Source organism: Malania oleifera, chromosome 11 (genome assembly GCF_029873635.1).
Source record: "Malania oleifera isolate guangnan ecotype guangnan chromosome 11, ASM2987363v1, whole genome shotgun sequence".
Taxonomy (NCBI): domain Eukaryota; kingdom Viridiplantae; phylum Streptophyta; class Magnoliopsida; order Santalales; family Ximeniaceae; genus Malania; species Malania oleifera.
In genome coordinates, this window is record NC_080427.1 from 49,807,814 (window position 1) to 49,824,925 (window position 17,112).

General features: G+C 36.3%; 1 protein-coding gene across 1 annotated transcript; it reads left to right on the plus strand.

Moving 5' to 3' along the window:
* Positions 1–1,170: 1,170 nt before the first annotated feature.
* LOC131168424 (peptidyl serine alpha-galactosyltransferase) lies at positions 1,171–16,390 on the plus strand. Its single transcript, XM_058127826.1, has 8 exons — positions 1,171–1,909; positions 5,997–6,167; positions 7,051–7,294; positions 7,422–7,622; positions 8,098–8,573; positions 14,372–14,536; positions 14,694–14,937; positions 15,208–16,390. The coding sequence occupies exons 1-8, from the start codon at positions 1,614–1,616 to the stop codon at positions 15,886–15,888; spliced, it is 2,478 nt and encodes an 825-aa protein (XP_057983809.1). The 5' UTR covers positions 1,171–1,613; the 3' UTR covers positions 15,889–16,390.
* The last annotated feature ends 722 nt before the right edge of the window (positions 16,391–17,112 follow it).

A 17,112-nucleotide genomic window follows, 5' to 3' on the forward strand; every position in this document is an offset into this window, starting at 1 on the left:
AAAATCCGAGACGTCACAACCAAGTTGGCTTAATGTCTTATGATAAAATCATACCATCCTATCTCATATTAAAGACTCTAGTATAGATGTTTTATGATAAAATCATTGGACCATAGCCTCAATGTATTGATTACACACATATTGTTACTAAAATTCCTCCTCATTCTAATTTCTATTAGTAAAAGTATAATGTGATTTTTATTTTGTACTCTTACGAACATTTATTGATGATTTTACTCTTAAAATAATTGAAATTTCCATTTTTAATTTCATTTGTATCCCTCAAATAGCTTTGACTCTTTAATTCATAATTTTCATTTATTAACCTTCTAATTGATACTATTCAGGATTATAAATTTTATGATAGAAAAACTTTCAGAATGTCTTGTTTAGTCTATAAGTATCTCAGTTAGTCAGTAAGGTATACTTAGAAAAATCAAATACACATTGCATTTACAAATACCAAGTAGATAGAAGTTTTTACAAACTAAACTAAATGCCTTGTTAAGTGTAAAAATACCTCAAATGCATACTAAATTTGATCCAAATACGAATTTACTCTTTAAAAAGTAAATTGAAGTAATATATTCATATTTAGATTCTCCAAATTCAAGTACACGCCTAGAAATTCATGTATATAAAATTATTTAAAAGATGTTTGTACTTTTTTTTTTCTTTGTATTTTACTTGAATTGAATATGTATTTTTTTTTTTACAATTGGCAAAAAAGAAAAAAAAAATTAGTTAACATAAATCTCAATGAAAAATATCACATTAAGAAAGTTGAGGAAAAGATATAAAGAAGCGTATTAAACCCATTTTAAAAAAATTATTAATATTTTAAATTATTATTTAAAAATTCATTTAAATTAAGGATCTTCGTAAAGATACGCTCAAAACCCATATTGAATCACCAAACTAAAAAAATCAACTAATAATCTCCATTATACATAATAATACATAAAAATTTAAAAGATATTAATCTCTTTTAAAAATTTAAGAATAGATTAGTGATATTTTTGAAATCTTAGAAAATATTTAAAAAAATCTCGAAAAATTTGTGAGTATGGGGAGACCCATTTTTATTCAATAAAAAAAAATAAAAATTTGCCAATGCCCAAAGACAGCCAAATGTCCACAATAAGACTTGAAGCCTCAATTCGTTTGCGGGGTTCATTAATATTTTCATTAAATCACATTTTTTTTTTCAATATTACATTCATGTAAAATGCATTGAGAGCTGAGGAAAAGGAGTGAAAGAAACGACGACGTGCATGAATGCAACTCGTTTTTGAGGTTCTGTCAGCGTCCTTTGTTCGTCGGGAAATAATAAAAGAGAAGAAAACCTCCCTCCAGTGAAATTTTCCTCTAATCCAGCTTTCAATATCTATACAAATTTTGTCAACCAAAGCGATTTCCTGTTGTGTTTTCTCAAACCCAGTTCGGAATTTTTTAATACTATTTTTCTCATTGCTACCCACTTGCTGAGAAACAAGGAAAGAGAGAAAAAAACCCGCCTTTGACCAGAAGGAAATCTCATCTCTTTTCCGAAGGATGAAATTGCGATCTCTGCGACAGTGCCCAGTGGAAATCTGGCCTTGAATTGGTCTGTAATGGCGAGATTTTTGGTGCTTGTGGTTTTGCTGTCTCTGGGCATTGGCGGGTCAGGACTCGAACGGGTTCAGGAGGCTCCGTGGAGGATCCACACCCTGTTCTCGGTGGAGTGCCAGAACTATTTCGACTGGCAGACGGTCGGTCTCCTGCACAGCTTCAAGAAGGCCCGACAACCCGGCCCGATTACCCGGCTCCTCAGCTGTACGGACGAAGAGAAGAAGCATTACAGAGGGATGCATCTGGCTCCCACCCTCGAGGTTCCTTCCATGAGCAGACATCCCAGAACTGGCGATTGGTATGGTCGCCCATTTTCTTTAAATAAAACTGTTCTTACTCTTTTGTTTTGTTAAAAGTTTTGTTTGTTGGGTTTGCTCCATTTATTCCTCGACTTTGGTTACTGCCGATGGATGAGATTTAGGACTATCACGAGTTGAATTATGTGACGTTTTTGTTTGATTTGAAATGGGTTTTTGTCATTGGGTTATGCTGGTGCGAAAATTAGCTTCTATTTATTGGGTTGTGCTCCTATTATTACTTGAATTCCGTTCTGTGGGTATGATTTGGGACTATGGCAAGTTGAATTATGTGTCGTTTTTGTTTGATTTCAAATGGGTTTTTGTCTATTGGGTTAAACTCTAATCTGTTTGATGTAAGTACTAGCTACCTAAGGTCAACTGTACAATTTGCGTCTTGCCCGTTAGCTCCATATTGGGGCTGGCTCCCCTGATAAATGATTGGTCACCGGGCCATTTCTGTGCTTTCCATCTTGGCTATCCTTCTTTAAGTGTTTCACATTTTAGTCATCTTCCTTAAAGTGCTTCCTTCTATTCTAATGACACCATTTGTCTCCTTGGTAGTGCACTCATTGGCCATAATTACAGATGACAAAAAATCTCAGGTCGTTTATTTGCATCTTCACCTTCATTGGTGTTGCCATTGGCATCTTATTCTTATTCTATCGTTCATCTGTTTCCTTCGGTCAGAAATGTTATTCTTCAGCTCATTTAGAGCTTTGGCTTCGGTTGAAGGGGGAAGCTTATGCAACTCAATGATTCACATCACTTATGCTTTTGTGTATTGACTGCATTCTCCTAGCTTGTCAATACTGACTTTTTTGCTAGCTCTTTTGAGCAGGGGGCTAATCTAGAATTTTCTTCTAGAGGGGCCAGACTTTATATAATTTAACATTGTTTTTAAAATATTTGAAGTTAAAAACCCATGTCATACTATCAGCTAAAATAATGGACATTTTTTCAAAAACTATGAATTATGACATTCTCTTGTAATATCATTGATGTTCTAGCGATGCACTTATAATTTCAATTTTCTATCTGTGATTTAGGACGTCCTGAAGTAAAATTAGTTTGATTGTATAAATCATTTTTGTACTTATAGCCAACATTTTGGTTGGGAAGTTATTATTGATCTCCAGAAAACAATTTATAGGAAGTTTCAATATCTTATTCTTAAAAGTTAAAAGTGATTCTAGGTTCAAAATGAACTTGGAACTCTAAGGATGTGACTTCCCATTCAAGTTGTTAAATGCAAGTCTGAGACTAACGTTTTACCAATACTATAAATATATTTAATTCAAAGGTGCCCTGAACAGGCATTTAGAATTTCAATCAAGAAATTTAACTGTGAAAACAGGGAATTTGGGCTCTTTGGACCAAATTGTGAGGGTTTAGGATTTAGTGTGGCTTGGAGAGAGGTATCACTTAGATTGTGGATTTAAAACATCATAACAAGAAGTGAAGAGTGGGGATAAAAATTTAGAAAGACAGGAAAATCAGAAACTTTTAGAAGACTTCATTTTATTTATTTATTTATTTATTTATTTTACAATTTTAAAAAGAACATGAAACTTTGGAAATAGAGCCTCTAGAGTTACTTTACCTAGATTTTGTTAAATCTGAACCATCTGATTGCTTTTAAATGCCACAGGATTCTGTATTTGTGTGTGTGAGAGAGAGAGAACTTTTCAACTCCTCAAAAGTCCACAAACTAGAAGATCTTGATATTAACTCTTGAAAAATATCAATTTAAAAACATAAATTAAACAGACTAGGGATATTTATTTATATGTATGTATGCGTGTGTTGTGTGTGTATTTATACATGTATATGTATCTATTTGTATGCATTTATGTAATGCATAAAGTTAAAGCAGGTTGGGTGAAATGGAGAAATGCTTTAAGTGTGCTTTGTGATCGTAGAATACTTTTAAAATTAAAAGGAAAGTTTTATAGATCTTCTATAAAACTAGCTATGCTATATGGATTAGAATGTTGGGCAATGAAGAAAAAAAAAAAGAAAAAAAGGGCAACCCGATGCACAAACCTCCTGCATATGCGGAGTTCGGGGAAGGGGCAGACCACAACGGGTCTGTAGTATGCAGTCTTACCTTGCATTTTTGCAAGAGACTGAATATTAAAAAAGTGAAAGTTACTGAGATGAGAATGTTTAGATGGATGAGTGGTATAACACTAAAAGATAAATTAAGAAATGAACATATTTGCGGTAAGTTAGGTGTAGCTCCTATAGAAGATAGATAAGGGAGGGACAACTCGGATGGTGAGCACTTGCAACGTAAGCCACATAGGGTGCCAGTGAGGAAGAGTGAGTTAGTTACTGTGAGGGGCAGTAGAAGGGGTAGGGGTAGACCTAAAATAACTTGGAATGAGATAGTGAGTAAGAATTTAATAACTTTGAATTTGTCAAAAGAAATTGTCAATGATCGCATAAATTGGTGGAAAATGATTCATATAGCCGACCCCACCTAGTGGGACTTAAGGCTTGGTTTTTGTTGTTTTTTGTTGTATGTATAGATGTATGTATTAAAGGGGGTGCAATGTGCACAAGTGCTCTCACTGACCTCACACTAGATTTGCCCCCGCTTTAGAGGTGTTCTCTTCATGCTTTTCTTTTTGCATTTATTTATTATTTAGTAAGGATTTAATAACTCTAAATTTGTCAAAAGAAATGGTCAATGATCGCATAAATTGGCAGAAAAGGATTCATATAACCGACCCCACCTAGTGGGACTTAAGGCTTGGTTTTTGTTGTTGTTTGTTGTATGTATAGATGTATGTATTAAAGGGGGTGCAATGTGCACAAGTGCTCTCATTGACCTCACGCTAGATTTGCCCCTGCTTTAGAGGTGTTCTCTTCATGCTTTTCTTTCTGCATTTATATATTTATTTAGTATTTTCTCTTACCTTTTTATGTTGTTTTGGCCTCTATGATATTTCATTACCAAGCTTTCCATCAACAGGATTTTTAATATTCATTTGAACATTAGGAGAACTACCTTTTCTGGCTCTTCTACTTGAGAAAGAGACCTACTAGAATAAATGGGTTTAGAGATGGCTAGTAAGTTAATTTTATAGAAAAATCTTTTTACTTGTTGGAAGAATATGACAGTGGAGAATTTTATTTGATCAAATAGCATCTTTTTTTTTTTTTAAATGCAGGATTATCTGAGATTCAAGAGAAAGACACTAACCCTATGATTGGGAAACACCCTGGGTTTATATTTGTGTGGATTTGAACAACATGTAATACAAAATTTTATTAAATTTTGTCCAAATTCACCCTATCCAAATCCAAGGCCGTGCTCCCAAATACAGTGGAAAAGCATGCCGACTCCCAAAAAATTTTGTTTGCAACTACCACAATATCCCCTCAGAGGAGATTAATAGCCTAAAACTCATGCAGTTAGCTTAGTTCATTGTAGATTGGTTTGTTGTTCACTTTTCATTAATCTTGAATGACAACTGCCTTTGTCATTGAGAAAAAATTGCTTTCATTATATTCCATTATTATTAAGAAGATTGAAAACTGTTAAACAAACATTTTACCTCAATGCGCTCATAGGTTGTGGCCTAAAAAATGTATATTAAGCCTTAACACTGCCCTGCATATGCTTCCTGGTTGCACATGGAGAGATAAACTAGTGATAAATAACATGCATTACAGGGAATAGGATAATTTTTGACAACTAAACAATAAACGCGAGCAGTAAGACTAGAACCAAGGATCTCCTAGCAACCATGGCTTTGATATCATGTTAAGTGACCACTTTACCTAAAAGCTTAAGCTGTTAGGTTGCAGGCCGACGAGTCTTAGCAAAAAAAAAATGAAAATATTGAGTCCTCTATCATGGGGTTGAAGTGATTGCTGCAGGTCTTCATCTGTTTTTCTCTAACTTACTGACAATCCATCGGAGCATAAATTAAAAATTTGTCATATTTCCAAACGTGTTGTAATCCAGTTGCTTCTCTATTTGCTTCCAAACCTCTACCACCTCCCTCCCCCACAACTTGCTTTCAAGTTGAAGAAGTTTTTATTGCTCATGTAAAGATTTTGTATTTGTTGCTGCAGGTACCCAGCTATTAATAAACCAGCTGCAGTTGTTCACTGGCTTAAACATAGTAAAGATGCAGGGAATGTTGATTGGGTTGTGATTTTGGACGCCGATATGATTATCCGAGGTCCAATTATACCCTGGGAACTTGGTGCGGAGAAAGGCAGACCAGTTGCTGCATATTATGGGTATCAACATTCACTTCTATAATTTGAGGATTTCTTCCCCTGCCCTTTTTTAGGTTTCCTTTTTGTATTGAAGTTGATTTCTTCTAGGTTGATAAACTTCCTAACTTTTGATAAATAACCCTATGTGTTCTGTCCCAGATTCCACTTAATTTCTTGAGCATATTATTTTTCTAAATTTTTAATATGATTTATTGGCTCTACTCTACTAAGTTTCTAACTTTAGAAACTTTTGCCCACAATTTTTTTTATATTGTTTTTCTTTTTGGGAGTGGGGGAGCTTTGGGGGCTGGGAGATCTTCTTTCAGTCAACCTTTTATGCGATTATGTTGGTCAAAAAAGGGGCAAATTTAAAATTTTTTTCTAGTTGGGGCTATTTTTAGAGGTTTGTCTGTTTGTTTGTTTGTTTGTTTTTTTTTTTGGTGTGTTTTGGACTACTTATTGGGGAAGTATAGTAACTTACATAATTTGAATAATATCTATAGAGTTTTATAATATTTTTTGGAAGGTTAAAAGGATGTGATGTGGATCCTCAACTAAATGGAAGCCAGTCCTGAGTGGCCTCCGTTAATGCCTAGATTTCAATGTATCCATAAATTTCACAAATATAGAAATCTAAATGAATAGCTCCAAACAAGAATTTGGCCTTCTAAAAACTGGAGATATTTCCTTCTAGTTCGTTCTAGACTTTTTTTTTTGGGTGGGATTTCCTAGAATCTTATTTTTGAAAATATTTCCAGGCAAGTCAATTATAGGTATTCCTATTGTGATCAACATATATATATATATATATATATTTTGGTATTTATTCTTCCACACTGTTTTCTTCCTACTTATAAAATAGGTGGCTATCTAATATATGTTTATAAATTCAACTGCTTCTCAGATATTTGGTTGGGTGTGATAATATTCTTGCTCAGTTGCACACAACGCACCCGGAACTCTGCGACAAGGTTGGTGGGCTTTTAGCTATGCATATAGATGATCTTAGAGCACTTGCTCCCATGTGGCTTTCAAAAACAGAAGAGGTACGGGAAGATAAAGCTCACTGGGCAACCAATATAACTGGTGACATTTATGGCCAGGGATGGATCAGTGAGATGTATGGGTACTCATTTGGTGCTGCAGAAGTAAGTTTATTCGATCTCTTTTCTTGCAATTTTTTTAAAATGTTATTCTACCCAAAAAAAAAAAACCTTTTCTTTGATGTCATGCTTAATAATTTTAGTTTTATGATTGCAATCTTTGCTTCGTCAGGTGGGGCTGCGACACAAGATTAATAATGACTTAATGATCTACCCAGGCTATGTTCCACAACAGGATGTTGAGCCTATTCTTTTACACTATGGCTTGCCGTTTAGGGTTGGGAATTGGTCTTTTAGTAAATTGGATAAGCATGAAGATGATATTGTCTACGACTGCAGTAGGCTCTTCCCAGAACCTCCTTATCCTAGAGAGGTACATGATCAAGGGGGAAAATGATAAAAGAATGATGCTTTTCTGCAGGACAACTTATTTTTCTAGGAGAACACTGCTCATGCTTTCCAATGGCATCTGTTCTTACTTCTTTTCTATGCATCATCGAACTTACAGTGTGAATTTGTTATGACATTTGTTTAGATATTTTCTGAGTAGATAATGTACCATACATAAATTCTATCATTTTTTCTGTTAACTAAAATTCAGAGACTAGAAACTAGCAAATGGCTCAAAAATCATTTATACATGGCTTGCATGTTCTTTTGGGGGAGTTTCTTTACTCTAGGCATTTTAAATTAATGGCATTTTATATTTGCGACATGCAGTATGGAACAAGGATGAACCCATGCTAAGTTCTCTATTACTAGCATCTTGTATTTCATACATGACAAATTGCATTCCAGTTCTTCTGTAATTGTTACTTGAAACTTGAGTGATTTCCTTGTTTTTGCAGATAAAATTGATGGAAGCTGATCCAAACAGGAGGAGGGCCCTATTTTTAAGTATAGAATGTATGAACACTTTGAATGAGGGTCTCTTACTACAACATGCTGCAAATGGATGCTCTAAGCCGAAGTGGTCAAAATACTTGAGCTTTTTAAAGAGCAAAACTTTTTCTGAACTGACTCAGCCGAAGTTTCTGACTCCTGCTAGAAGGCAAACTGAGGAGACTAGGTTGCATCAGCATGCCTTCAATGAACCCAGGAGACCACATCCAAAAATCCACACCCTTTTTTCCACCGAATGTACCCCTTACTTTGATTGGCAAACTGTAGGACTTATGCATAGTTTCCATCTGAGTGGCCAGCCTGGAAATATCACGCGTCTTCTTAGCTGTACTGATGAGGACTTAAAGCGATATAGGGGCCATGATCTGGCTCCCACCCATTATGTTCCATCCATGAGCCGTCATCCATTAACTGGAGATTGGTAATTATATTTTCTTATCATGTTTTCTTATTATTCTTTAGAATTGTAACACTCTTTGTTATTTGAGATTCATTCGGCATGAACATGTAGCTATCTGTTTCAAGCTATGCTCCATGCAGTATTTGGTTTGCATTAGCATCACTATTTTTGTTAAGAAAGGCTGCAAATCGGCATTGACCTTTGTGTTGTCTGGCTACAAACTGGCTTTGTGGGCCTTGAACATTCAACTCATTCTGACCTTGATTATTTTTGTTCTGACAAAGTATTGGTGTTTCTAAACTAGGATTTTTTAAATTCATTCTCAAAGATGGTGATCAATTAAACTTCAGGAAATGTCCATGTTTCTCCTTGTAGACCTTTTCGGTCGGAGTCTTGATGGTGAACTTATGGATCTATGCTTGGTTTGATATAGTTTTGCACTACTACTTTGATTGGTTCAGTTTGATATTTTTCAGGGAATATACTAAAAATCAAGATAGACTAATACATTGTTCACTGAAACTATATGTGTTTTATGTTGTTAATTTGATGAATCTACTGTTAGATGGTTTGGAACTTGTCAAGCCTTGTTGACTGGCATGACTCAGGAAGCTAAATCAGTTTTATTTGTTGCTATTCTTTAGGAATATGACCATTTCTTTATGCTAATTTTTAGGCACTTAGCCGTTATGCTCAATATGTGGCAGATTTTTCTGCAATTCGGTTTTCATTATGCTGTATAAATAGATAGTTTGTTGCTCAATAAAACTTAGTCTTCTGCAGTCTCTAAATTAGCTTCTCTCATTATCGTTAATCTTCAGTTTCTAAAATATCCTTCAGATTGGTATTAGAGCCATAATCTTGAGGGACCTGTGAGATTGAGAGAGCTCGAAACACAATTCCTAAACACTTTTCACCTATCTCTCCCCCAAAAAAAAACAAAACAAAAAAACACAACAACCTACTCATAATGAGTTCAGAATTTCAGATCACTGCAATTGCACCTCCAGTGTTTGATGGAACAAATTATCAGATGTGGGCTGTTAGAATGGAAGCCTATCTTGATGCTACTGATCTATGGGAAGCTGCTGAACAAGTATATGAAGTTCCACCCCTGCCAGACAATCCAACTCTTGCACAAATTAAAAATCAAAAGGAGAGAAAGCAAAGAAAATCAAAAGCAAGAGCAACCTTGTTTGCAGCGCAGCAGCAGTCTCATTCACCATTTTTACCAGAATAATGACACTGAAAACAGTCAAGGAAATTTGGGATTTTTTGAAGTAAGAATATAAAGGAAATGAAAGGGTCAAAGGGATGCAATCATGCAAGTGTTGAATTTGATCCGAGAATTTGAGATGTAAAAGATGAAAGAATCAGAAACAATCAAGGAATATTCTGACATACTTCTTGGCATTGTCAACAAAGTAAGACTCCTTGGTACTGATTTTTTTGATTCTAGAATTGTTCAAAGGTCCTAGTCACAATTCCAAAAAAATTTGAGGCTACAATTTCATCTTTGGAAAACTCAAAAGATTTGTCAGGCATTACCTTGGCAGAATTGTTGAACGCACTGCAGGCACATGAACAAAGGAGGTTTATGAGGCAAGAAGGATCTGTGGAGGGTGCTTTTGAAGCCAAATCACAGAACAACAATGGTGGCAAAAAAAAAAAAAAAAAAAAACAGAACAAAAACAACAAGCCTGGAGGTTATGCAAGCAACAACAAAAATAGCCAAAGCAACAACACTCAAGTCTTTCCACCTTGCTCCTACTGCAAAAAAACCAATTATCCACAGAATAAGTGTTGGTGGAGGCCAGATGCCAGATGTCACAAGTGTGATCATTTAGGACACATGGAAAGGATATGCATGACTCAACAGCAACAAGGAGAAGCCAAGGCTGCTGAGGATCAACCTCAAGAGGAGCAGCTGCTTGTGGTATCATGCTTCACCACACCAACAGCTCCGCAAAAAGCTGGCTTATAGATAGTGGTTGTACAAACCACATGACTTATGATCGAGAGCTCTTCAGAGAGCTTGACAAGACTGCTATTTCTAAAATCAGGATTGGAAATAGAGCACACATTGCAGTAAAAAGCAAAGGAATAGTAGCGATTGAAGGCCACACAGGTCTAAAATTAATTTCTGATCCTGAAATTAATCAAAACCTTTTGAGTGTTACTCAGTTGTTGGAGAAAGTCTACAAGTGTTGTTTAAAGACAAAAACTGTGTGATAAAAGATACAAAAGGCATAGAGGTGTTCAAAGTTCAAATGAAAGGCAAAAGCTTTGCCTTGGTTTTGATGAAGGAGGAGCAGGCTGCTGTACATGAAGAAGATAGCAATATAGTGCTTTGGCACAAGAGATTGGGGCATTCCACCATGCCGCTCTACTTTTCGTGGAGAAGAACAATTTGGTGAAAGGCTTGCCTAAATTAGAGGTACCTCTTAAATGTGCTGCTTGTCAGTATGGGAAGCAAACTAGGCTTCCTTTTCAACAAAACAAGGCTTGGAGGGCTACATAGAGGCTGCAATTAATACACACAGATGTGGGAGGATTGATGAAAACACCTCCATTAAATGGTAGTAAGTATTATATTGCTTTCATTGATGATTACTCAAGAATGTGCTGGATTTATTTTATGAAGCTTAGATCTGAGGTTGCTGACATCTTTAGGAAGTTTAAAGCTTGGGTTGAATCTCAAAGCGGATGCAAAATGTAGGTGATCAAGTCTGATAATGGAACTGAATATACCTCTGAAAAATTTAACAAGTTTTGTGAAGATGCAAGGATCAAACATCAGTTGACAGCACCTTACACTCCTCAACATAATGGTGTTGTGGAGAGGAAAAATCGGACAATTATGGAGATGACAAGGTGCTTGCTTCATGACAAAGGGCTAGCAAGAAATTTTGGGCCGAGGCTGTAAATACATCAGTCTTTCTGCTAAATAGATTGCTAACAAAAGCTTTGTTGAAAAAGACTCCATTTGAAGTATGGTATGGCTATAAACCAAAGTTGCTTAATTTGAAGACATTTGGTTGTCTATGTTTCTCTTACATCCCTCAAGTTAAGAGAGAAAAATTGGACAAAAAAGCAGAATCAGGGATTTTTGTAGGCTATAGCTCAATTTCAAAGGCCTACAGGATCTATATACCACAAAGCAACAAAGTAATTGTTAGCAGGGATGTTCAATTCCTTGAGTTAGATAACTGGAGTTGGGAGAATGACAAGAAGCTTGAGGTTTAGGAGGAGAATGATGATATGGAAGATGAATTTGTCAAAGGAACCAGATTACTCTCTAACATTTACTAGAGATGTAATGTTGCTATAATGGAGCCTACAAGGTATGAAGAAGCTGCAACTGATCAGAAGTGGATAGTTGCAATGAAGGAGGAGCTAAAGATGATTGAAAAGAACCAGACATGGGAGTTGGTAGACAGACCTAAACACAAGAAAGCTATAGGAGTCAAGTGGGTTTACAGGACCAAGCTCAATATTGATGGTTCTGTAAACAAGTACAAGGAAAGACTTGTTGTCAAGGGATATGCCCAAATGTTTGGGGTAGATTTTTTTGAAACTTTTGCCCCAGTTGCCATGTTGGATACCATAAGGATGTTGCTGGCTCTTGCTGCACAAAAAGGCTGGGCACCAAATGGATGTCAAGTCAGCCTTTTTGAATGGATACTTAGGGGAAATTTTTTTTGGAGCAACATAAAGGGTTTGTTTTTCAAGGACATGAGGAGAAGGTATATCAACTAAAATAAGCCTTGTATGGTTTAAAACAGACACCAAGATCTTGGTATAGCAAAATTGATGCACTTTTAGTGAACTTAGGGTTTGAAAAAAGTCTGAGTGAATCTATTTTATATATCAAGAAGACTAATGATGAAATACTTGTGGTATCTCTATATGTTGATGATCTCCTCGTTACAGGAAGTAGCAAGGAGTTGACAAGTTTAAAGAAGAAATGAAAGATGTCTTTGAAATGACTGACCTTGGGAGGATGACATTCTTCCTTGGTATGCAGGTACATCAAAAGTAAAATCAAATATTTCTATGTCAGCATAAATATGCAAAGGAAGTCCTCAAGAATTTCAACATGAAAAAGTGCAAGCCAACTGCAACTCCAATGAATCAAAAGGAGAAGTTTTGCAGAGAAGATGGAGCTGAAAAGGTGGATGAAAGGTTGTACACGAACCTAATAGGCTACCTAATGTATTTAACTGCAACCAGGCCAGATATCATGCATGCAGTAAGTTTGCTATCAAGGTGCACTGTGCTAGTGAAATTCATTTTCAAGTAGCAAAATGTAGCAAAAAGAATTCTTAGATATGTTAAGGGCACAATTGATTATGGAATAAGATTCAGTCAAGTTAAAAACTTTAGTCTCCATGGTTATTCTGATAGTGATTAGGCTGGATGTGATGATGATATGAGAAGCACCTCAGGTTACTGTTTTAGCTTTGGTTATGGAATTTTTTCATGGTGCTCTATGAAGCAAGAAGTCATATAGCTCAATCCACAGCAGAAGCAGAATATGTAGCTGCTGCTGCTGCTGTGAATCAAGCCCTTTGGGGTAATCTGGTATATCTCGATCATATAGTTGTCAGGATGATCTTCCACAGCAAGTCAGGGGAATGATTTGATTGGATTTGTTGGGATTTCCTTCCTTGCGCTCGTGATTCTTTGTGCTATTTTCCGAGTTTTGTTTGTTTTCCACTTATAGCTGTTTAGTTCTTATTTATTTGTTTGGTTGCTGGTCATTGGTTTATTGGTTTTGAATAAGTTGGTTAAGTTAGTTTTAGAGTCTTGGGGTTTGATTTTGTTGTCCCCAAGTCTCAAGGTTGGAACCACGGTATTCCTCTGCCATAAGTGATGGGTTTTCTAATAAAAATAGGAGGTGCCGCCCTCTTTTTAAAAAAAAAAAGAAGAATCGAGCCCTTTGGATCAGGAAACTTATGACAGATTTGCATATGGAACAACAGGAAGGCACACAATTATTTGTGGACAACCAAGCTGCAATTTCAATTGCTAATAATCCAGTGTTCCATGGCAAAACAAAACACTTCAAAATAAAATTTTACCTTCTAAGAGAGGTACAAAGGGAAGGAGAAGTGCAACTAATCTACTGCAAAACAGAAAATCAAAGTGCTGACATCCTAACAAAGGCACTTCCAAAGATTAGATATGAATTCTTGAGGCAGAAGCTTATGCAGCTCCAGAGTCGAGGAGTGTTGACTGGCGTGACTCATGAAGCTGAATCAGTTTTATTTGTTGCTATTCTTTAGGAATATGACCATTTCTTCATGCTAATTTTTAGGCACTTAGTCGTTATGCTCAACATGTAGCAGATTTTTCTGCAATTCGGTTTTCATTATGCTGTATAAATAGATAGTTTGTTGCTCAATAAAACTTAGTCTTCTGCAGTCTCTAAATTAGCTTCTATCATTATCCTTAGTCTTCGGTTTCTAAAATATCCATCAAGCCTTTTTCACTGGGCCTTCTGAATATTTCTGCATACAGGAGAAACTGTTGCCCCCACTTATGCATGAATAGGAAATTATTATGATAATTCTTCAACTCTGTGTTTGGGAGTTTCGAGTTCAGACATTGGATTTGGATTTGGTGCCTAAAGCTAACAGTTTTTGTGCACTTCTAGCTTTGCCAAAAAGAGCCTCATCTCTTAGGCTTCATGACTAGGTTATTATCCATGTATTCCCCCACCCTCCGCCCTCCGAGTGATAAAGAAAATGTCTGCTGTTGTAATAAATATAAGATTGAGATGACTAATAAGCAATAGTTTTGTTTTGTGGGTGAAGGTATCCAGCAATCAATAAACCAGCTGCAGTCCTTCATTGGCTTAATCATGCCAATACTGATGCAGAATATGTAGTGATTCTGGATGCTGATATGATCTTGAGAGGCCCAATTACACCATGGGAGTTCAATGCAGCACATGGCCGGCCAGTTTCAACTTCCTATGAGTAAGATAATAAAATCTATTTCTCTACGCCTGTGTGTGTGGGGGGAAGTCCACCTGTATATGCGTGTGATTACTAACTTGGATTTTTTTTTCTTTGTTGTATATGTAATTATCTGTATTAACATAATTGGTTATTTTTTTCAATTCATATGTATTAGCTACCTTATTGGATGTGACAATGAGCTTGCAAAACTGCATACCAGCCACCCCGAAGCTTGTGACAAGGTTGGTGGCGTAATTATCATGCACATAGATGATCTCCGGAAGTTTGCTCTACTATGGTTACACAAGACCGAGGAAGTACGAGCTGACAAAAGTCATTATTCCAAAAATATAACTGGAGATGTTTATGAATCTGGATGGATTAGCGAGATGTATGGTTACTCTTTTGGAGCAGCAGAGGTATATTGTATGCTACATCACTTGCACTATTTAAACTCAGCTCTCACATTACAACTTGTAGGAATGTAAAAAATAGTCTGTTGTCTTGTTCAGTTGCATTAGAAAATTGCCTCAAGTTTTCTGTGAAATGAGTAGAACATCCTGGCTGATACATATTTGGCATCCATGATTATATTTTCTTCAATCCTGCTAGGTGTACTATAGAGCTGAGTTTTTTCTTCCGCCGTTTGATCAATGAATATGTGTGACTGTTTTCTGTCTGTCATGCAGCTAAAATTGCGACATCTCATAAACAATGAGATCATGATATATCCAGGATATGTTCCTGACAAGGGTGTCAAGTACAGAGTATTCCACTATGGTTTGGAATTTAGTGTTGGGAACTGGAGCTTTGACAAGGCAAACTGGAGGGATGCCGACTTGGTTAACAAATGCTGGGCTAAGTTCCCAGACCCACCTGATCCATCAACGCTTGATCCAACTGATGATGACAGTTTACAACGGGACCTGCTCAATATAGAATGTGCAAGGACACTAAATGCAGCTCTGCATTTGCATCATGAGAGGAGGAAGTGTCCCGATCCTAGCTCCTTATCCACCTCAAATTTGGAAACAGCGAGGGAAAGTACAATGTCTAGGAAATTTGGCAGGATCGATGAAAGGGATGCTGTTCGAAATAACCCTGTGCTAATGAATGACTCCAAGAAATCGGTTCTTCCTGCTGCAACAGGTCAAATGTTTGGCTCTTTGAGGTATTGGGTTGTTGGTCTATGGGTTTTGTCAATTTTGGGTTTCTTTGCTGTTATGTCTGTTCTGCTTTCTGGTCAGAAAGGGCGGGGAACAAGGGGTAAAAATCATAAAAGCAAGAGAAGAGCCCCCTATTCTGGATTCTTGGATATAAATGGACTTGATAGGTATTCCCACATTGCCGAGAAAAGTACAAAAAATTGAGATCCTGAAGATAAAACTAAAATGTTGACATTGTTAGGAATCACATGAGAGGCTGCAAGAAGAGTGCTCTAGTTGAAACTCGTTTAAGTAGTTGACACCAAGGACTTCTCCAGTTATAGTGAGCGATGACTTTTTCTGTGATTCAGCGATTTCTAATTGGTTCTGTACCTCACTGAGCACTTCTTCTCGACCTCAATTTGGCATCTGAGTTCCTGTGCAAAGAACAAATCGACTATGAGATAACTGTTTTGCTTAAATTCCAATTTTGTGAATGTATAATGTCAATCTGAGTTCTCTTCAAGGTTTTGTATTTTCGTATATACAGTATACCACAGTTGGGTAGGCACAACCAGAACTTGTTTGGTGGAAGGAACTATGACATCCTGACTAGAAAATTGTAATGTGTAATTTGTAATTTCTCCTCTCTGCATGTTGCTCGTTTGGCTGTAACAAATGTTCTGGTTAATGACCTCGTCTTCAATAATTGTGACTCTTTCATGCACATCTTCCTTCACTCGAGCAAAAGCATTCTAGTACAAGCAGCATGGAATAGGTAATGCAACAGTTGACTATATTGTCTACCTAATTCTTCTGGTCAAATTAAATAATTAAAACTAATGGGTTTTTGAAATTTGAATCTCTTTCAAGTACTATGGTTGATGCCATCTTAACATCAGATCAACTTTATTCCTACAAAGTAGTTAAAAGTCCTATAATTATCAGTGTTGAATGTGCATGGCCATGGATATGACTGGTAGAAGAAAGGGACTTGCAGGGATTACCAACAAACAAGGTTATTCCATGGGTTTTGTTCTGTCCTGGTGATCCTGCAACAACTGGTTGTTCAGCCTAATACATCTCCCTTCCCAACATTTCAACCACCACTTCCCTTCACGTTTGTTTGCACGGTTTTTACTTTCTTATTTCATTTTTCTTTTTCATTTTTTTTTTCTGGGGCGGTAAGTAGAAGGAACCCGGTAAATCACCCGAAAAGCATTTGTTTATCTACGAAACCCTGGTAAACCACCCGAAAAGCATTAATTGATCTTGATTGGGTCTTGGGAAATTCATAATAATCTACACATAGAGTTACGAAGAGAAAAAAAAAAGTAGAAAGAAAAGGAAGTTTCTTTTCGTAGGCTTGGGAAAATAAATAGAATCATATTTCGTTTCGTAGAATAGAAAAATGAGAGGGGAAAGCTAAGGAGTATTAGGTTTAATTAT

Coding starts and splice junctions, on each gene's coding strand:
- LOC131168424 (XM_058127826.1), top strand. CDS start 1,614: ATGGCGAGATTTTTGGTGCTTGTGGTTTTGCTGTCTCTGGGCATTGGC. Junction 6,168..7,050: donor CCAGTTGCTGCATATTATGG/GTATCAACATTC, acceptor ACTGCTTCTCAG/ATATTTGGTTGGGTGTGATA. Junction 14,537..14,693: donor CCAGTTTCAACTTCCTATGA/GTAAGATAATAA, acceptor CATATGTATTAG/CTACCTTATTGGATGTGACA.